Genomic DNA, 23,228 nt, shown 5'->3' with positions numbered 1-23,228 from the left:
TTGACTTCAAATCCACTTTCTTGATGAATGAAAGTACATATTGCCTTTTACATAGCAAAGCACTCAAATGTTTTCCTTTCAACCTACAACTAGAGACACAATATAATATAGGGGAGGTTACTGAGGTATTCATGAACTTGCTTCCTGCAATTTGCCACAATAACACTCACCTGAGATAAACGGCATTTTTCAAAGCTATCTAATAAAATGAAATACTAGCACAGTATTTTCCCACAAATTCTGTAATTAATTACAATCCCACTTTTTTCAGAATTACTACTAATCCAATAAAATTTGTTTTGCAAAATAAAAATCTTACTCTTCTAGAATCAACTGAATGATGGGTAGAATCACAGTCAGTTCTAACGGTTTCAGATGAAGATTAAAAAGGGAAAGAGAGATGGCTTCTGGCTCTTCCATCAGTTCCTCAGACTTTTCACATCAACTGATTAGTAGCATTCTCCCTTTCCTCCACTTCTGGCAAACCCTTAAAGACCATCATCAGATAAGCTCACCCTCTTGTTAAAATAAACAGAATGTAGGCTAGAAACAGCATCAGTGGTAGTTTCTTTGACATCTAATAAGAGAATAAAATTATGTATTACAGACAAAAGACAATAATGCCAGGCACAGACCCAGGACAGGTGTTTTGGGAAAGCCTATCATGGTGGTTTGGTGTTTGGGGATTTTTAAACTCTGGAGAAAATACTAAACTAAAATTAAGAATAGCAAAGCCATTAGTAGGTATTTCTTGGCAGATTATTAGCTACATGAGAAAGCTTTGATAAAAACAAGCTTTGAGCAATGTTTTAAATTTCAGATTTAAGAAAAATCCTCTATTAGCCATTTATTGAACATTGCCATCTATTTCCATTTTAAGTCATTGCCATGGAGCTAAATTGCTCGTTTTCTTATTCACATTTAGTCCACATTATCACAAATAAAATAAAATCACAAGGATGCAATTACCCTTTAACATTTCCCCAATGTACAAATCCTAATTTGCATCAAATTCCTGAATAAACACTTCAACTGAACACTTCAGTGAATGAAATGTCCTTCTGTAAAAAATACTGTAAAAAATAATTTTTAGCACTCCTTCTCTGTGTGTGTGTGTGTGTGTGTGTGTATATATGTATATAAGTGACATACACACAACTTTACAATACTGTCAAACTGACTAAGGTGCTTTTATATATGCTAGGCATACAATACTCAATATTCAATATGCTTAGAATAAGAGTTATTTAAGATGAATATAATCTTTGAACATAAAACAGTTTAAGAATTTAAAAAAGACTTCTATAAATTCAGTTATTTACTTTGCTATTCACCGAGTGATCTAGAAACTTTATGTACCTTAACAGATGGGAAAAATTAGATAAATAATGAACGTTGCTCATACTTAGTGCAGTTCTCAAAGGCTGAAAACCTTTCCCAAAAAATCAGTATTTGAACTTGTCACTTCAGGAAAAAAAAGCCAAAACTTTCATTTCAGTCTCATATAAGAAATCTCTGAAGCAAGTAACTCTATGCACTCTAGGAAAATTAATTTTAAAAGGGGGGGGGGAACAGGAGGAAGACCTTATATTTAAGAATTTCAGCCTGAGCAGTGACTTTATAATAAGAGATTGTCTGAGTATCTTTAAAAAGAGAAAAGATGTGATTTAAAATGTTGGCATTTTACAAATTGAGTACAGCATGAAATTGATTCAAAAGGGATAATTTAATGAAAAAATAAACTGAAAGCAAATTAACTGATTACAACATAGACACACACACAAACACAACGCACACCACATACAGTCATTCAGCATTATATATGCTAGTTGGCTTTGTTTTAAAATATAATCATGGTTTCTTAATGTATCAAACAATAAGGCTCTCAAGATACTCATGAAAAATTCTAGTCAAATTTCACTGGAGTTAATAATCTGTTAAGTTTTAGGCTTAAATAAACCTATTATGTTAAATCAGGAATCAACATGCTATTTTCCATAGCAGGAGCAATATAAATTATAAGCTCTTCCATGTTTTTGTTACTAGATTTGATACACTTAAAAATGAGTGGTATCCTCTATCCAGAGTACTCTCCTGCAACTGTTTTTATATCTTTTAGAATTTATAATTCATCCCATTGCTCAATCTTTACAAAAAAAGAACCACAAAAGGATCTGCAATTGCTACTTACTGTCTTGCACAGTAAAACTCTGAGTATTCTGTTTTTTAATTCATAGGTTTTGCTTTATGAAGTTTCAAAAAGAAACTATTATATTTTCTTTTCATTGTTACTCATGATTTTAGCTTAAAGATCATTAATTTTAACACTAACATCCTCCTGTATTCTCATTTGGGTTGCTCTATTTATCTCAAAGGTAGACTTATGTATTACCATCACAAAAATAACTATTTGCATAATACTTTATGATTTTACATCTATTACAAACACATCACAGGGAGCCTGAGGATGCATTCAGTAGCTTGTCATTCACCACTTCAAGACCCTTCAGAACTAAACAAGGGGGAGGATGACATTTTGCCAATAGTAGAAGTAAAGAAATGAATATAAATAACAAACCTTGAAGTTTTAAAAATACAAAAGAAAAAAATTTAAATGCAAACAAAAATAGGATCCATTTGTATAAAAAGATAGTTTTAATCATGTTGTCTATATAGAGCAAGGTGTTTGAAAATTTATGTATCTTCTACTATAACACCTATTTAAATTTCCTAAAACTGTGCTACAAAAATAAAGGCAATCACCATCTTCTTGCTGGATTTTATAAATTAGTATCATATTAAAATTAGGTGTGCCTATTTACAGAATTCAGCTCTTCCTCAGTCTTGTGAAATAATCAATTACTTCTTTATTACTCTAGACTTAACCCTCTAAATGTGCACATTAAGAATGTTCCAGGAGATAACAGTAATCTAACATATTTAGAAATTATGTTGTTCCATAACTTCTTCTTGGCAAAACAATTACAAAGAAAATTGTTTACAGCTTCTGTATTTTCTTCCATAATCACCAGTCCATACAAAAAATAATAAATGCTCAGTTATGTCACCTCCAGTCCAAATGCTCACAGACTTGAAGCTTTTTGTAAACAATATGCCTCTATACTAAACACGCATCCCTGAGCCACCACCTACTTAACATTTCTAAAATGTAGTTTCAAATGCAGCGTAACACCATCTTCAACACACAGACACACACACACACACACAGAGACACAGAGAGGAGTGTGCAGAAAAGGGAGGAGGTGGAGAGCAAGAAATGGAGCACGTTGTTGTTTTTCATTCATGCAGTATAGTGATGTCAGTGTCTGCAGCTGCAGCAGCAGCGGCAGGAGCCTTGACCTGTGGAGGCTAAAATCCACTGAAGTCAGAACCTTGCAGAATTCAAAAGAAACTGAATAATCATTTGAAAAATCGTTCAGCTGTTCATAGTATGAATTTCAATGGCTAAGTAAACAGAATATAGTTTACCAGTTTTAACTTAGGTAGAGAGGAGAGAGGTGCGATGTGGAGAAGTAACATAAAGGTAGTCATCAGGGAACTGGAGGTTACAAGAGCCTAGATTCAAAATCACTTCAACTTTAGAAACTAACAAAACCACCTGGTTTAAAAACAGCAGAAAGGCCTCTTCTATTCCCTATGCAAGCTCTCTGATGATGCAAATCTGTCTCCTGCACAACCAGACTCAAAGAAGTGTTTGCATCATGAGTATGTTAAAATTGCTTTAAACTTGGATGTGCCATACTACAACAAAGGGGACAATTTAAGCCTGATCACAAATTTTATTAATACATGATGATGGACCTTGTAATTCCTAAGCAATTAAGACTTTTGAAGATGAAGAAAAACAAGTTGTACTATAATCTGTTTTAAGTTGTGTTTATCAGCAAAAGGGGAGGAGGTACTAGATGGCCATTACACTGAGAGAGCCATTGCTAAAACTACTCTTACTCTGCCCACAAAACCCTTTGTACACAATCTGGCTGCAGTGCTTACTTTATGGCCCTTACATTAGTCCCTAAAAGAAAACCCCAAAACTCAGTCTATGTACTGTTGAAGCTAAATCACTCAAAAATTTATGTAACTGCTGGCTTCTTTTCATTCTGGTACCTCTTATTTCATACAGTTGTAGGAAATGTGCAAGGGAGGTGCATATGGCATCAATCTGTTAGAAAATGGTGGCCTTTTCTATAAAATACAGCCAAAGATGTGTGTTCAGTTGTGGTCATTATTAGGGCGATCACGTTGTTTTCATTCATTCATTCAGGATTTGCTGGAGGATGTCAGTTTCTGCAGCAGCTGGCTTGACCTGGGGGAGGAGTGGGGGAGCAAATTCCTTCTGGTGCATACAGATTACAGGATGTATTTCTTGGTGCTCCTGTACACATACCACTGCACTACATCCTACTCTGCCTCACTACCAAGCGGTCTGAAAACAAGGGCCTTAGTAACACGCTAAATTACAGGTCAGAAATATTAAAACAAAAACACCAAAACTGCCATCTATCATAACACAATCACTTTCTCCAAGTCTAAGACCTTCATCAAGAAAACGCCATTAAAAAAATTCCACATACCACATAAACATTATACAGAGCTCTACAGTGTTTCCCTTCCAAGCAGAGATTTTTCCACTCAGTATGATGGGTTCTCTCCACAATGCAGCAGCAGCAGCGGCAGCATCTGTAGCCCTAGCCTGGTATCTATTACTATGAGTTACTCCTTCCTCCCCTATGAGCTTTACATCCCTGTTGTGGTTAATCTTCCTTTTCTCCCCCAGGACACAACTAGAGCATGCACTGAGTCCCTAGACATAAACCAACCACACCAAAACACAAAACATTAAGGAAAGCCAATAGCATCCACCAGATTCACCATTACCTTTGACACCTAACAAAAAAGAAACTTGAGATCCTTTAACAGCACAACTGAACTGTTAAGCATACTTAAAAATAGGAGGAAAAAACAGCACACTCCACGAACAGGTCCTTAGAAATTTACCATGAAAGTCTCGAATTGGGCACAAACTGTTTCTGGTGCATTACTGCTCTGATGCATATGACTATATAAAGTAGAGAAAAGAGACCGGAACACACACACACACACACACACACACACACTACACTACTTCAACTGCACATCCAAAACTGTTCCCTCTACACACCCAACAGGATATCCTTACATCATAACTAATGCCACCTCCAAAAAACAAAAAGAAAAAATTATCCCGCTAGGCACAGACACGTTATGGGAACTTTGTAGGAAAGCACAAAGAGGCTGTAGAGATTACAACCACCACCTTATCGGCTGCCGGAGAGTTTGTGTGCGTGTTTTTTTAAGTGCTTCGCCCAGCTCCTCCTTCCCCCGCTACAAACAGCAAACACATGAGCGAGCTAATCAGCTCTAAAACTGAAAAACCTTCGATGCAGGAGAGTGACGGAAGATAAAATCTGAGGGGCGGCAGGAGGGTCAGATAAAAGTTGCTTTGCAGTTCGCTCCTCCAAGCCCCGCAGCGACCGCAGGGAGGTGAGATTCCCAAAGCCACTTTCACACCTTCGATAATGCACTAGCAAAGAGAAGCCCGGAGAGGCTGAAGTTTCCACGGAGGGCACGGTCGGGGAGACGCAGCCCGGGAGGACGGAAGGGTTGGGCTCGCTACCTCTGCACACGGGCGAGCCGGGGCTCCGTCTCTCAGGTGAGTTGCTCCTCCGGTGGCTCTCGGGGGACCGTCTCGGGCGGCCCTTGGCCCGCGGCGCCTGCTCAGTCGGGGCCGCTGCTGGCGGCGGCGTCGGGCTGGGCGGGCTGGGGCCGCGGGCCGCGCCGGGCCCCGGGAGGCTGCCCAGCGAGGCGGCGGCTGCTGCGGCGGCGGCTGCGGCGGGCGGGCGCGTGGGACTGTGCTGGCTGCCCCGCAGGAGCTGGTAGGGCACCGTGGCGCGAATGGGTTGCAGCAGCCGCCCGGCTCCCGAAGCCGGGGCACAGCCCACGCCGCCGCTGCCCGCACCGTTCCCGCTCCCGGCGGCGGGGGCGGCGGGCGGGGACCCCGCGGCGCTGCGCCGCATCCTCTGCGGCGGGGGATGAGGGGTCTGAGAGGAACTGGAGGAGGAGGAGGAGGCAGTGGACATGGTGGCTCCGCGGGCCCTGGACGACGCCGGCCGACACGGAGGCACGGAGCGGGAGGCGCGCGAGCGTGTAGGAGCCGGCGCGATAGTGCGTGCGAGTGTGTAAGGGGGAGGGGCGGGGGTATCGGGGAGGGGGAGGAGTCTCTCGGCTCCCCCTTCCCAACGCGCACCCCCGCCGCCTCGGCGAGGGGGGAGGGGAAGGCTGCGAAAACAAACGTCCAACGGCCCCAACCGCTCGGCCGGGCACGATGTGGCGGTCACGGCCGGGGCCGCTAGGAGCCCGGAGCCGCCGCCGGCGCCCGGGGCATCGCGCTGACAGGAGAGCGGGGCAATCCCCCGGACCACGCAGCCTTGCGGGGCTGCACGCGCGGGAGAGCCCGGCAGCTGCAGGGAGACCCGGGACCCCTGCTTCTAGGGACCAGGGTAGGGAAAAAGGTCTAGAGGTCCCTGGCTCTCGGCGGAGTCCGCGCCGCCGCCTCCGACTCAGCCCCTGCCCCTGCCAGATCCTCACCCCAAATGGCAACTAATCCCGCAACCGGTACCCCGCCTCCGGCACCGCCTCCCGGCGCCCCGGACCTGCTGGAGCGAGCGTTCCCATTGGCTCCCCAGTTTTCCACAAGCACTGGTGTGATTGGTTTTAGGATTGGAGTGAAAGGAGCAGCTACCAATGAAAGTGGCCGTCGTACTTTAGAGGCGGGATTTGAGGGGTGGAAGAGTGAGAAGGAGGCAGTTCTTGCAAGGAGGAGCGTGAGAGCCTTTGACAGCCTTTGAGGTGAGAGAGAGACTTTGATTGGGCTGCCCTAGGAAAGTGGATCCTTCTACGTCCTGCTCGTGTTCTGACACCTACGGACACGCGCACACCCGAGAAAGCAGGTTGCGAGGGCTCCACCCTCCAGGGCCGATTTTACAATTTGAGAAAGAAGATACTTCAGGCGAACTTCATTTTGCAAGTACACTTGTTCCTGGGGTGGGATGTTTTAGAGTTGACACTTATATCCCTTACCCTCTAATGTTAGATTCTGAGGTTTCGTGGCAAGTATACTAATCGAAAGATCTTCTGGCCATCAGAAGCAATGTTCAGAAGCTGGACTGAGCAACGGGTGGATACTGTGCTGTGAAAAGAAACATTCAGATCTCATGTGCCAAGAAAATTGCAGGAGTCAACAAAGAATTATGCATCATAACACCATCAGTTAGATATATTAATGGAGGGCACCCTGTTGGCTTGCCCCAGAAGTAGATGGCCTCTTGGGAGAAATAAGTAACATTAAATAAGTTACTTGGGAGAAATAAGTACTGTTGATGTAATGTTAAATCCTCTGTGGTAAATTTAAATTTTGTTCTGCAATGAAATTGAAAAGATGCAGAAATTTTGGATGACCATCAGGAACCTGTTTACCTTAAACGAAGGTAAACGAAGGTTTGAAACCTTAAGCAGGAAAAATTAATGGAAGAGTCTACATCAGATACTCTCCATTAGTTTCCATGAGATTGAAAAAAGAGAAGTGGGAGGTCAGATTGGTCTACTCTTCGTGTCTACCTACACTGACAATTTTACTCTGATTACAGGCACTAAATGCAGGGGTCAGTTTCACTTAGAGGAAGTATCCATCTCTGCTTCCTTGTGCCCTCGGACCAGAAGGCATACTAGATTCTGTAAAAGATTCTGTTAAAAGTGGATGTCCACCTTTTCCGTAAAAATGCAAGAATTGCATCCAGTACCTCACTCCATTAAGACTAGTGTAGTTCCTCACTTTATCATATACTAGAATTACAGTTAAAAATTGTTGGACATTTCATGTGCCCGCCACTGTTCTAAGAACAGTTTATGTGTTAACTCATTCAATTGTCCTATAATCCACAAGGTAGATACTATTATTACTCTCATTGTATTCACATATATTTGCTTTCCTGAATAATATATTTTAAGTATAAATATAGTAAAAACTTTACTTTTTAAAATTTGGTGTAATTGACCTATTTAAATATTTTCCCATCTAAAGTGAAAGCTTTTCTCATTCGTTAGGAAATTGTCACAAAAAAAGATGGTAAATGGCTTATTTCAGGTGACTTTCTCAGATTATGAAGAATATAAATTGACAGATTAAAATAAGTAAAGTTGTTTAAAATGCTGCTAAATTTCTAAGTTGATTAAATTACATCATGGTTTCATTATAGAAACACTATCTCTGGCTATCCCTAAACTTAAGTATAGAACAATCTCAACACTATAGATTACAGTGATTCTAAATTTATACCAAGCCACAGTCATAATGATCAATACTCTATTTGGATCTAAAACAACATACCTAGCCATGTTTTAAAGGCTTTCTCTGTTTTTTCAAATATACCATAGCCAACTTAAATCAGATATCCAATTTACTGACAAGTCATCATGAACTATTTGGATGTTCATTTCCCTTCTCTTTGCTAAAGATACCTTGGTCATCTCTGAAATAAAATCTCTTCTCATGAAATATTGATCTTCATGTATAAGGAATTCAGCCTCCAAACAAATCAAAGTTGGGATAAAATAAAACTCGACCCAGTATCTGCTTCCAAACGTTCATTTTATCATTCTTAATAATATTTTACTCTTAGGATGGGAGTGGGCTCCAAGGGTGTAAACAGAAGCTTTAGGAAAACATACTCCTTGGTAAATTGGAAATCCCTTAGAAGGAAGTGTGGCTTTCTGGGCTAGGAGAGCATTTTACACAGCGATGCTAGCTATGGGATGGATAGGCCTTATATCTGTATTTGTTGAATATAAGTGTAACAATCCTGGAAATCCTATATATGTTAATCTTGGTAATGACCTCTTCACTCTGTTGTCCTGCCTAGAAGAAGACAACATTGAAAGCACAGTTTGTTGGCATGGGAGGTACCTTTGCTCTCAGTAGCCCTGTGTCTTTCCTGTTTGTTGTAGAAGAGTCCACCATTAGCCAATCTGAGGTAGAACTCTGTTACACTCACTTCTTAGTTCATATGTGGTAGTGGACTATATGTAGGTTAAATTAAAACTTGTAATATGATTAATATGCAGCCCCATGCAGAGAGAGAATGAGATAAAAGATCCATTGGGCCTACAGAGCTACCCAAACCTCCCTCTTCCAGTCTCATCAATGTTTGCCAGGCTGTGCATCCTAGGCCCATCCAAGTCTAGTAGTCAGTCCAGGCTGTCAGTGTTAGCAATGAGGTCATGGCTGAGAGAGAACATTAAACAGATCTGCATTGATGTTCATCTTAAGCTGATTAAACTCTCTTGTAGGTGGATTCTTTATAGCAACAACAAAAAAAGCCTTGCCTGAATTTTTGTCCCTGGCAGATGCTTACAGTAAAACTCCTTACTGCTTGTGACAGCCTACGTGCGCCTTTGCACTAGGTGTTCCCTCTGCCTGAGAAGTTCTTGCCCCAGATTCCCACATGGCTTGCTCCCTCATTTCCTCCAGGTCTTTACTCAGATGTCATCACCTTCACGATGAAAGTGTTTCTGAAAACTCTTTTTAAAATTGTAAGCACCCACTAGGTGTTCCTTACCCTCTATCCTACTTTCTGCCCCCCCCCCCCAGCACCTCTCACCAGTACCCTATTGTATGTTGTAATTATATTTTGTTCTGTCCATGTAGAATATAAGAGCCATAAAGACAAGACTTTTGATCTGTTTTATTACTTCCGATTCTCCACAACAGTGCTTGGTACGTGATGGACAATATTTGCTCAATGTTGTTGAAATATTAGCAAATTTTAATCAGTGTTGGTCCCATGAACTAAACTGTATGTGTACTCAGGAAAGAAAAAAAAAAAAGATAGTAGCAGGTATATCACTCCTGCAAAGTCAGAGCCGCATAATAGAAAAATATTCGATGTGACTATTATAAACCATACAGACATTTGCATTGGGACTGGCATTCAAAAGGAAAGTGTATCTTGCATCTTGATCTTTATACAGGCAAAATGAAAAATATTAGTTCTTTTGGCCCTCAGAGGTTCATCAGAGGGTGAAAATGGAAAATGAAATTGGTGATAGAGAAAAGGCAGTTGAAATGTGCAGAAAAAAAAAATAACCAACTGAAATTGATAGAGAAGGACTGTTGAGAGGGATCAGTTAGAGAATGACATCTGCTGATGTGTAGTTAGTTCTGTCTCTCTGTTAGGAACAGCTATTCTCAAGAGGCCTTTGTAAAGGAACTGAAAAATATATATATTTAAGTAGAAAGGAACATGTCATGTAAATAATGAGCATTTTAATTTGTTTCTCCCCCCCTCCCAGCTTTGTTGAGATATAATTGACATATAGGATTGCGTATGTTTAAGGTGTGCAATGTAATGATTTGTTACAAGTATTAAGAGCAAAATGATTAACACGGTAAGGTTACTCAACGTAGCCTTCATCTCACATAGTTACAATTTTTTTTATGAGGAGAACTTTTAAAATCTATTCTCTTGGAGTTCCCGTTGTAGCTCAGTGGTAATGAAATTGGCTAGTATCCATGAGGATGTGGGTTTGATCCCTAGCCCTAATTACTGAGTTAAGGATCCGGTGTTGCTATGAGCTGTGATATAGATACACAGCTTGGATCTGGCATTGCTGTGACTGTGATGTAGGCTGGCAGCTGCAGCTCTGATTCTACCCCTAGCCTGGGAACTTCTATATGACACATGTGCAGCCCTAAAAAGCAAAAAAAAAAAAAAAAAAAAAAATCCTAGCAACTTTCTAATATGCTAGGAAAGTTATATTCTTGTTATAGTACTGTTAACTATAGTAGTAACATTAATATAGTTATAGTATTATTAGCTATAGTCACTATGCTCTACATTATATCCTCAGAACTTAGTCATCACTGAAAATTTGTACCTTTGACCACCTTCACACTTTTCCTCTGTTTCCCAGCCTCCTGCCCCTGTTCTGTTTGGATATTTTTTAGATTCTTATATAAGTAAGATCATATAGTGTTTGTCTTTCTCCATCTGAAATATTGCACTTCTAATGGCCTCAAGTTTCATCCATTCCATGTTATCACAAATGGCAGGATTTCATTTGTTCTTAGGGCTGAATAATATTCCGTTGTGTATATACACCACATATTCTTTATCCATTGGTCCATCAATGGATACTTAGGTTGTTTTCATATCTTGGCTATTGTAAATAGTACTGCAATGAACATGGGAGAGTGCATATATATCCTTGAGATACTGATTTCACCTCAATATCCGAGAAGTGAGATTGTTGGATTACATGGTAGATCTGTTTTTAAATCTTTGAGGAATTTCCATAATGTTTTCTACAGTGGCTATACCAATTTATAGTCTCATTTCTCTATATCCTCATGAGTACTTATTTTTCCTTGCCTTTTTGATAATATCCATTCTAACAAGTGTGAGGTGGTATCTCATTTTGGTCTTTGCTTTTTCTGAGGATTAGTGATATTGAATACCTTTTCTTATACCTGTTTACCACTTGAACATCTTCTTTGAAAAAAAGGGTCTACTCATATCTTTTGACCATGTTTAATTGGGTTGTTTGATTTTTTGCTATTGTGTGAGTTGCTTATATATTCTGGATATTAACCGCTTTTCAAATACGTGGTTTGCAAATATTTCTCCCATTCTATAGTTTGTCTTTTCATTTTTGTTGACTGTTTCTTCTGCTGTGCAAAAGTCTTTAGTTTGATGTAGTTTAACTTGTTTATCTTTGCTTTTGTTGCTGTGTTCTGAGTGTCAGAGCCATAAAATCCTTGCTAAGAAACTATAAGAGTTGGGAACCAGAAAATTTCAAATATTCTTCTCCCATGCTGTGACATTCCATTTGTTTTAGTTCCAAACATGGTGTCAAGAATACATGAGAGCAGTATTAGTCCTATGAAGAGACTATGCTTGATTATCATAGTGCTGTTTTTTTTTTAAATAAGAGTTTATTATGATTAAAATTTGTCATTGATTAGTTTGCTCCCTATGTGGCTGAATTGTACTTTCTACCATGTAAGTGTATTGAGGGACTGTTTTTTTTTTTGTTTGTTTGTTTTTCCTTATTGTTTTTGTCTTTTTGCCTTTTCTAGGGCCGCACCCGCGGCATATGGAGGTTCCCAGGCTAGGAGTCTAATCAGAACTGTAGTTGCTGGCCTATGCCAGAGTCACAGCAATGCAGGATCTGAGCCACGTCTGCGACCTACACCACAGCTCATGGCAATGCCAGATCCTTAACCCACTGAGCAAGGCCAGGGATCGAACCCGCAACCTCATGGTTCCTAGTCGGATTCGTTAACCACTGAGCCGCAACGGGAACTCCCCTGAGGGACTGTTTTTAAAGTTCAGTCATTTCATCATTGGTGATGATGAAATGCTTGACTAGAGCATTTCAGCAATGCTTGACTAGAGAAGTTTTTAAAATTATTTTAAACTTTTGGTAGCACACAATTTCCAGTGTCCTACTCAGAATCCTATTGAAAAATTTCATATTAATATATTTAATAGGCCTGTATGAGGATTTAATAGCAATAATACTAGCATTAGGCCTTAGTATCTCCTCATCAAGTTATTTATTAAATGCCTTCAAGGTGTCGGACACTGTATATACTCTGTAGGGGATAACTGTTCTCACACTTTGGCAAATTGTTGTCAGAGGCAAAAATACATTCCTACAGATAAACATAGAAACCCTGTTGAAACACATGCCTACCGTAGGAAAGATGCAAATAAAGTAAATGGAAGTGATGGTAAGGAAAGATCACTTTTGAGGAAATCTTGTCACTAGGAATACATAGGATGTGTGGGGAGATGAGTGAGCAGGCCACCTCAACTGATGGATAATGAAAGATAAGTCTTGGTCTGTTGATAACATGTCATTAGAGGTTGCCAGTTAAGGGTGCCCTTTGAGGAGCTGTTGAAGATTCCTCAGTGGGTGGGGAGAATATGAATGGAGCCAGGCTTTATGAGGATTAATGCAAGAAGTGTTAACATAACAACCTGGATAGAGACTGTAAACTGGAAGATGATTTAGTAGTCTTTGAGAATAGGCCGTGGGAGTTTAAATAATAAGAGAGGAATTGATCGAGGACATGGAGAGGAGGAAAAGCTGTAAGTGATGCTTTTTCTCAACTGATGAATCTTGAAAGTAGGAGATCAGACTTGAATCTCTGGCTTGGATGCCTAAGAGGATAGTGGTGGCTCTAACTGAAACAGGGAGCCAGAAGAAGGAGTAGATTTGGAAGAAGATAATGAGTTTAGCTATAAGTAAAAGAACCAGAGAATATTCAAATGGAGACAGTTTTTCCTTTATTTTATTGAGATATAATCACATGCAGCCCTACATAAGTTTAAGGTGTACAGCATAGAGACTTGACTTAACCTATATTATGAAATGACTACCACCTCTTATTCTTCATCAAATTCTTGACTACCCCTAATATGTATGAACATGCTCCATCCTAACATTTTCAAAAAACAAAGATTCTTATGCTCTCCCTTTCCATCTGCAATCCTAAATCTCTGATCCCTTCATAGCAACCCTTCTTGAGAGAGATATCTGCAAGTAACTCTGACTTGCTATTCAATCTACCTGAATCTGTCTCCCCTTCTTATACCATACCTATGAAAACTGCTAGTCCATGCTGTCAACAGCCTCTGTGTTGCCAGACCCCCCACCACCACCACCCATGGATGTTCCTTGGACTTAATCTTATTCCAACTTTTAACAGTTTTCAAGACTTCTTGGGGGGAAAAAAAAACAAAAACCTCTTATGTTGGCTGGTCTGCCTCCTAATCCCACTGCTGTTCGGTGTCCTTCATGTATTTTTCTTCCTTGAGTCCCCTCTAAAACCTGGAGTCCCTCTGCTTTCATCACTGTGAACTCACCTTCTTGGTAATCTCAGTCATTCCCATAGCAAAGTCATCTCCAACTGGTTGTGGAGGGGAGGGGCAAAGTCTCCAGAAAGACTGTTCCAGACCACACCTCCATGCCTTGACTCCATCACCTCCCTACCCAAGACTGTAGATGCTGTCCACTGTCGATGTAGTGGAGATTCACTGTGCTGAACCTGCAGTTGTTGGTGAGGCTGTGCCTTATTTCTTAGGTGGGATGGAACAGACAAACAGCCTGTAGTCACTGAGCAGAAGGGTAGTCAGAAGGGAATACTGGGGTTTGAAGAGCTCTGACATCATGAGGGATACGACAAGGATACAGAACTGTTTGCCAAAACATACAGCTCACAGGCATACCTGGGGCTCTTGCTAAAAATACAGTTTCAGCCTCCTTCCTTTGAGAGTCTAATTCAGCAGGTCTGGGAGTGGGAGGGGTAGAATTATGTAACTTTTATCAAGTTCCCCAGGTGATCTTGATGATCGGGCAAATTTGGGAAACAATGGATTAGAAAGAAACAAAAATTAACCAAATTTAATTGGCAACTCCACATATTTTCTCAGTGTTTAGCAAAATACAAAGAATTGTTGATAGCTGACATCAATTCATGGAAACTACCCAAAGAAAACAGTTTTCAAAGGATTGGCACCTAGTTCTGTCATTCTGAATAATCTACGGTGATATTTAAAATGTAGGACTAGGCTATGGGTATTTTTTTATTATAGAGAATTTCATTGAGGAAAAGGTAAGTAGAAAGGACCAGCCAACAGTTATTATTCATAATAGAATAACAAGTCAGGTATTTTAAAGCCTGTTCTGCTTCTAGTTTGCTTAGCTCTCAGGTTAATAAGCTAAACATAATAAAAATCTAAGAATGTAACTTGATCTTATCCATTCCTAACATTCTTAAAGGTGCTCTTTAGCCCAATAGCAGTAGAGCTGCTGAAAGGTCCGTTTCAAATATTTTTTCCATTCCCTCCCAGAAGGGGTGATTTGTATTGATATACAACAGTCAGGCCCCAGACCACATTCTGGGACCACTAATTTGTACCAGTTTTCCTCTCTCCTAGTTGGCCCTGACCATCAGGTATAAATTAGTGCTAAATCAATATTAGCTGATACTTCCCCAGGTGTGGGAAGTGCAGAAACCTGATCACATAAGCAAACACAGCCCTTTTGGATCCATTTAAAATAAGATGGTTCATTATTATTACACTATGTAGGGAAAAGGCTTTTTTTTTTTTTTTTTAAACCTCATGCCAGCTTAATTTGCATTAACTTGACATACTGATGTCAATAGTCAGAATCAATTTTCAGTTGTTAGAATTTCCCTCCCACCCTTCACACTTCCTTCATTCTGTAAGGGAGGCCTCACCTGCCCTTGCTATTCCTCTCCACCTACAGCCATGTCTTATGTCCCATGGGTTCTTCCTTTCTAGTACTACTCAAGGGGTTGAGTGGAAAAGCCAAAGGTGGACTTCGTTTACATACCTGCTGTAATTGCTCACCTTGGGTGGAGCAGTGTCCTACATAAACTTTAGTTTTGCCCCAGGACTATTACTCAACAAGGTATTTATACAAGTGTCATTTAACCACATAAAAATAAACAAGGCACTTAAACTTGTTATTGAGAAAGAAGCTTTAGCTGCCCACCTTTCTTCCTTCAGAGCCAATCTCACCTCATTTATTCTTAGAAAACTTTTAAGATTTCCTTAAAGAAGATCTAAGAAAAATCAGACAGAGCCAAGTCCTGTGAGTCAGGTCTAAGCTGCTTTTACCTTTGAAAGAATTAGTTCCTTTGCTGATTATCCGTAACAAGGAACCTTGTCATTTCTGTCAATATCTCCAAGTCATAGCTACTCCTAGTGGGGTTATGCATTCAATGCACTCATAAATATTGAAAACATATGTTCAGTGTTTAGCCATAGGTGAAAACTCCAAAGCATTCAAAAGTCCAAAGAAACAATGTGACTCTGCATGATTTTTTTATATCCTGAGTTGTATAAAAATTTCCAATAATATTTTAAAGCACTTTCATAGATAAGACCTTTTTTGTATGCAACAATTCTGTGAAGTAGTTACACATTTGGGGATGTTGAGGTTTGAAGCCTTGGCTGGGGTCACAGTTAGTACAGGAGAGATTCAGAACTGGAAATCAGCTCTCCTAACCTCAGGCCCAGGGTTTCTTCCCTCACGGTAAAAATTTCCTCTATAGCAAGCGAGTCAGATGTGTCCACTCAGTAATAGAGAAGCATGGATCTTTCCCACCCTTGGTCTTTTAAGGACCTATGAGTTGATAGTGTATGTGAGAAAGGACACTTCCTGTCTGAGAGATGGATTACCTACATTCAGAACAGTCTGATGATGCGCAGTGATAGAAGGGTCTGTTTAAAAGGTCCTAATTTGCTTTAAACATCCAGCGTTCCTGATAGGAAGACAGGGTGTGGTAATTACATATCTTGCTTTTGGCTTATCTTTTCCATATCCTCACCCTCACAGATGTCTTTCAAACATTGGTAATTACAGCTTTCAGAGCTAAAGCCTACAAACTCAATCCACACAGATGACATACTAAAATGTACTCAAACATGTAAGGCTGAAGAAAGTTTCAGTGCTGCTGGACTCACATTAAAAGAAAACTGCTTACAAAAGTGTAGCCTTTATTTCCACGTCACTACTGCATAGATGTGTAATGGTTTCTTGGGGATCTGTGAGGGTGCATATTAACGCATTTGCCTCTAAGTAACGTTAAGAATAAAGTATATGTGCCGAGGACATGTCCGTCTGACAAGCAGACCAAGCAGTCTGACATTAGAAAACTGATTCATATTAATGAAACAAACTTGAAACAATGAAGGAACTCCTTCTAAGATGAAGAATCAGTATCAAGAAATAAGGACAACACAGAAAAAAAGTCTTATCGTGCTAGCCTATAAATGGAACCTGAGTTCATATCATCTCTTGAGGATTCAGCAAGACCAGACCAATGATAATGTATCCTACATAACTTGGGGTCCCACAGTTTAGCAGGGTCTAAGTATTTAAAGAATTATGCAAGTAGACACTAGAAAAAGTCAAATGAACTAACTAGTTTTATTTGGTGTGGAGATGCAGTTCAGAAGATTTAGTAATCATCTTTAGGTATATTTAGTGTTAAAGTATTGGTATGAGAATTATTTATTTGTTTTCAAAATGTAAAAAGACAGCAAGGAATCCAGGAGTTCCCGTTGTGGTACAATGGAAATGAATCCCACTGGGAACCATGAGGTTGTGGGTTCAATCCCTGGCCTCTAAGAGGGTTAAGGATCCGGCGTTGCTGTGGCTGTGGTGTAGACCAGCAGCTGTAACTCTGACTAGACCCCTAGCCTGGGAACTTCCGTATGCCAAGGGTGTGGCCCTAAAAAAGGGGGGGGGAGAAAACAAGGAACCTTATACATTTGAAAAAGGTAAGTAAAAAGAACTAGCATATGCTCTGCATCTACACTGTGCAGGACACTCTATTACCTTATCCCATGGAATCATCTAGAAACCCTACAGTGGGATTCTCATAGAACTGAGAATAAGAGAGTAATAAAGTCAGAGGTCGAAGTCCTTTATCTCATATTTGGTCCTAGGGTCTCTTTACCTTCAAAATCTGTGCTCCTGACACCAAGTCTCTGTAATAGTACAGTGGGTAGGGTATGGAATATTTGTCCCTCACCAGGGACAGTGATATATTCCTGTCTAGAAATAGGAAAATGGACTAAATTCCTCTGAGGTTGCCTTTAGCCGTGTAATTTTATATTAAAATTCACATCAATAGATATTCAATCCAAGGCTTTTACTGGCCACATTATTTTTTTTAATCATTAAAGATCTAAGACTCTATAACATCAGTAACACTTTAGGAATTTACATTTAAAGTTTTTCCCACCTACTTAAATGTGCAACAAGAAGGAATTGATCCAATAGTTAGAGTATAACCATGCAATGGAATTCTATGTTAGAATTATATGAAGGAAATTTTAATGATAGAAGAAAATATTTGATATATTATTGAATGAATTTTAAGAAATCAGGAAAACCAAGCTATAAAGTATGTTGCCAATTGAATTTAAATATATGTTTATATATGCATGGATAAAAGCAACTTGGAGAATATATACCAAAATATTAACAACAGTTCCCGTAGGCACTGGCAAAACTGATGGTTTTTATTTTCACACCTGGGCTTCTCTACATTTTTCTAAATGTAGAAATAGGTCTTACACATATTACTAGAAAGACATGCATGTGCACACAAACACTGCACAAGTTTCTACAAAAATTTTAAATTTAGAGATAAAATAATACATTATGAATGCAATTATGTATGAGGGAGACTTATTAAATAACATCGAGCCCATCACTGCAAGTAAAACTGGTCCTTCAAGTAATTTTTTTTTTTTTTTGTCTTTTTAGGGCCACACCTGCAGCATATGCAAGTTGCCAGGCTAGGGGTCAAATCAGAACTACAGCTGCTGGCCTATGCTACAGCAAGGCCAGATCCACAGCTCACGTCAATGCCAGATTCTTAACCCACTGAGCGAGGCCAGGGATCGAACCCACATCCTCATGGATACTAGTTGATTTCATTACTGCTGAGCCACGAGGGGAAATCCCTCAAGTAATTTCTTATTATGCTAAAATTATTATATATAACTACCAGTTTAACCCCCTTCCCAGAACCCTTTACTCAGAAGGCAAACAGAAAACACACAGCTAAGCATGTAACACCATATGTGTAAAATGGAGATAATAATCACAACTAGCTCACAGAGTTCTCAAGAGTTAAATAATACTTCTATAGCTCCTAGCAGAGTACCTGGCACATAGTAAGCACTCAGTAAATGTTATGTTCTACTGATAACTTAAAGAAAATACTTCTACAGAGGAAGATGTTTGTTGACCTAAGTTCGTATCTGTCACCTGGCACACACATTCATTTAAAAATAGCCTCACAATTAATGTAGGTGCTGTCCAAAGGGATCTCTGGCACATTGTAATTATGTAGTACATTTCATTCACCGCACTTATCAAAGCTTTAATGAGTAATGAAAACAGGAAATGAAGCCATGAGATAACTCCATTTGTCTTTAATCATTTTTCCTCTGTTTACGTTACCAAAAATGATTGAAATATAAAGAAAATGCTAGCACTTTATAATTACACTGCGATTTGAACTCACATTTAAATTTTTTTTGTGATTAAAAACAGCTTTGAATTTAGGTATGTCCTTTACTGTATAATATAAGCAAAAAGACATCTGAAGTTCTTTTTTGAAAAGATCTTCATCCATTTGGAGACTACCTTAGTTCAGGCTACTGTAACAAAAATACCATAGACTGAGTGGCTTAAACAACAAACATTTATTTCTCACAATTCTGGAGGCAGAAAAATCCAAGATCAAGGTGCTGGCAGATGCACTGTCATGGTGAGGCCCTGCTTCCTGGTTCATAGAAAGCCATCTTCTCACTGCATCCTCACAGTGTGAAAGGGCCTAGAAAGCCCTCTGGGTTCCCTTTTATAAGGCTCTAGGGCCATTCTTGAGAACTTCACCCTCATGACCCAGTCACCTCCCCATACCATCACTTTGGGGGTTAGGGTTTCAACACATGAATTTTGCCAGGACACAAACATTTAGTCTGTAGCAGAAGTATGCACACACTTGTTTTAATCATCTATGTTAGGTAAAATTGGAATAGTTAAATATCTCACAATTTTTAAGGGAAATTGTTTTGTTTGTTAGGAGTCATATTTCTAGATGAAGACACATTAACCCAGTGATTTCAAAGAACATGGCTTGGATCTGGCATCACATTTCAAGACCCAATAATAAGAACCTCAGTTTCTTCCTAAGTGAAAGATGCTACGATTATAATAGATAAGAAAGTGGCTCAGAAATTTAAGTGGGATTTTAAACAAATGGATTTGTTGGTCTCCCACTCTGGTAGAATCCAGAAGTATTTAGGGGAGCAAATAGTGAGATGATTTGGAGGCAAATGTTCTGTTAGTTGAAGATCAGGATGTCTTTTGCCAAATTTGGAGATTTCCAAAATTAAGGACGATACCTCACATATCAACCCTGCCCTTCCTACTACCTCAGCCCTCAGTTTCTGACCATCTTCTCTGAATTCCTTGTATGACTGCCTTCAGGATCATTGCTAATTAATGCTTTCTGCAGCCCACCTTCCTCACAGCTACTGACGCTTTTTCCTCCTTTTCCGGAAAAAGTTTGCCATGAGTGATACATGTAAATCTTTACTCAGCCCCATCTAGCTTATATCCAGAGGGCAGGATAATGGGGGAGAGGAAGCTCAAAAGGAGGAGGCTGGTGGGCAAAGGAAATCATGACATGAGTAATTTAGGTCAGCATCATACCCCTGCCTCCTTCCCTAAGCGCCTAAAGCTCGGTGTAGGCAATGTCAGTCCCTTCACATTGTGGTATAGATCCTGAGACCCCGGAATCCATGGAAAAGATTCATATAGGTGGATACTGAGCAGAATACTAGGTATAACTTTTTTCCAAGTATTTACCCAAGGTTTGGCTATAGAATATGTTCTGTACTTTCAAGAAGTTTAGAATTTCATAAGACTCATATAAAGTAAATGTGTTTTAAAAAGCTTTTAAAGCATTTTTGTCATCCTGTTGAGATTAGCTCAAAACAGCATCAATTCTTCCATAAGAGATTTAGAGATCTGACGTTCGAGGGACCAAAAGAAGTCAGTATTATTGAAGATTGAGACCAACACCTTAGGGTTTTGTTTTGGGGGGGGGGGTTTTGTTTTTTGTGGGGGTTTTTTTGTTTTTGTTTTGTTTTGTTTTTTTGTTTTTAGGGCCGTATGTGCAGCATGTGGAAGTTCCCAGGCTAGGGGTCAAATCAGAACTTTAGCTGCTGGCCTACACCACAGCCACAGCAACACCAGATAGGAGCCACGTCTGGCACCTGACACCACACCTAGTGTCAATGCTGGATCATCAACCCACTGAGCGAGGCCAGGGATCAAACCCACATCTTCATGGATACTAGTCAGGTTCGTTTCTGCTGAGCCACAATAGGTACTCCCCAACAACTTAGTTTTAAAACGATGAGTATATACACATATCATATATAGATAAGGCATTGGGAGGGTATGTCAAAATTAGTGACATTTGCTTAATAATTTCTTCCAACAAAGTTACAAGCACCATCCAGTCCAACCACAAATTATGGTTTAAAGTTGATTATACATGAGACAGTGAGAGGCCACAACCTGATGTGGAAGAAATAATTCTGCCTTCCATCCTGACAGAGGTGAGAAAGGAATAATTCTGCTGTCCATCTTGATGGAGATGGAGAGTTCTTTGTGTCTCTGTGCATTAACAACAGTTTAAGTGTACACATGCAATTGGCCTCCGCTGGCCAGGCCACAGAAAGGAACAATTCACTTAACAGCATTCACTTCTTGATCTGGATTTTGTTAAAAATGCTGCATCTGAAGAGTATTTAATTTGGATGTTGCCTCAATCCCTTAAAGCATAAAACCCCTTCAGTATAGGTCTTTCTCCTACTATAACCACATTTGCACCAAATTAAAAATATTGATAAGCACTATTTGAAAATAAGCGATGAAATAAATATCCTCTTTTGCTTAGCTGTTAGCACAGTTTTAGGATGTCATACCTCCTTTACCATGTATTTGGTAGAAAATTAGATTTCTGCTTTTTAAATTATTCAAAAAGTCAGTACTGTTTAGGTCCTTTGTTTTCTCAAATCTTGTTATTAACATTTATTGACAAATACAGGTTATTTTTTTATCTTAGGTATATATAATTTTATCAGCTTTGCAGGAAAAACAGATACCCTAAGGGTCTGAACTGGTATTTGAAGAGATAAGCTCACTTTTAGCTTATGTCTAATAACATTACATTCTTATTTAGAAAGAGATAGCAGGCTTTGTCTTATAAATTTTAATAGACTCTGTCATCGAATAACAACTGTGTTATCCTACTGATAAACCGTAAGACTGCTACCAAACTGTGGATGATGTCTAGTTACTCCATTTTTGCCACCTGAGGGCACAGAAAAATACTATGTGCTGGCCAGCATCTCAGTGACTTTAGGAACCTATGTGCAGTTAGCATCTCTTCACATATTGTTCACAGAACATTTTTTCCAGGCGTTTCAAGCAGAACAAAAGGGAATGGAAAGGAGAATCAAATGAATCTTTGTGAAACTGGGCAATGAAACCTCTCTAAGCTTTAGTTCACTCCCTGGTAAAACAAAGATAGTTCCTTTCTCATGGGGTGGTTGTGACCGTTAAGTAGAATGATGTAATTAGATGAAAACAGTTTGTAAAGCACTATGTTAGTTACTATTATTGTATAAATATGAGCACTGAGCACATCAGGAGAGACCTTATTAAATGTGGTGCTTTAGCACTCAGGGGAGCTATTAGCTGGAGAGTTAGAGAGGGGACAGGTTGAACACGATTGACTCTGGTATTGCAAAACCCATTCCCAGAATTTCCTCGTTTGCAGTGACATTCAGCTTGTTCAAGGTGAAGGGACCATCGTGCCCCTCTCATAGCAACAGAATTCCCCCTCTGGCAAAGGTGTCTGATGAGGCTGATGTCATTCCACTTTCATATCAGTAAATGTGGGAGTATTAATGGAAAGGAGGAGGTTAGCTTTCTCTTGAGGGAGTTCAAGGAAGCTTTTCCAATTGGGAATTGAGATGGACAGCAAGCTATGATTTAAACAGCTAATGGGCATTAACTAAATACAACAGAAGGAAAGCTGGCTCAATGAAATATGGATCAACTCTCCTCATCTCTACATACACACCTAAGTCCTGTTAGCACGGGAGTTCCAAACCCCTTGTAAGAGAGGTAAAGATAACGGACTCGGAGTTCGCGTTGTGGCTCAGTGGCTAACAAATCTGATTAGAAACCATGAGGTTGTGGGTTTGATCCCTGGCCTTGCTCAGTGGGTTAAGGATCCGGTGTTGTTGTGAGCTGTGGTGTAAGTTGCAGATGCGAGTTGGATCTGGCATTGCTGTGGCTCTGGTGAAGGCTGGCGGCAACAACTCCGATTAGACCCCTAGCCTGGGAACCTCCATCTGCCACCAGTGTGGCCCTATAAAGACAAAAAAAACAAACAAACAAACAAAAAAAAAAAAAAAACAAGTCAAGTCAAATAAATAAAGATAAGGGACTCAACAATGCCAGTGAGCTGA

General features: G+C 39.8%; 1 protein-coding gene and 1 long non-coding RNA gene across 3 annotated transcripts in view; one reads left to right on the top strand and one right to left on the bottom strand.

The window, feature by feature from the left end:
• The window catches only part of GLCCI1 (glucocorticoid induced 1), a 115,906-nt gene extending 109,640 nt beyond the window's left edge, over positions 1 to 6,266 (bottom strand). For both annotated transcript variants that reach the window (XM_021102417.1, XM_021102418.1), the window contains exon 1: positions 5,678 to 6,266. In XM_021102417.1, the coding sequence (XP_020958076.1) occupies positions 5,678 to 6,140 (463 nt within the window). In that variant the 5' untranslated portion in view covers positions 6,141 to 6,266. The remainder of the gene's footprint in view (positions 1 to 5,677) is intronic.
• Positions 5,443 to 23,228, top strand: part of LOC110262233 — a 163,853-nt gene continuing 146,067 nt past the window's right edge. Inside the window, exon 1 of the long non-coding RNA XR_002347050.1 lies at positions 5,443 to 5,713. This is a non-coding gene — a long non-coding RNA (uncharacterized LOC110262233). The remainder of the gene's footprint in view (positions 5,714 to 23,228) is intronic.

The sequence above is a fragment of the Sus scrofa genome, chromosome 9 (genome assembly GCF_000003025.6).
Source record: "Sus scrofa isolate TJ Tabasco breed Duroc chromosome 9, Sscrofa11.1, whole genome shotgun sequence".
Taxonomy (NCBI): domain Eukaryota; kingdom Metazoa; phylum Chordata; class Mammalia; order Artiodactyla; family Suidae; genus Sus; species Sus scrofa.
Note: the sequence above shows the minus strand (reverse complement) of the source record. Positions and strands in the feature narration are given on the sequence as shown.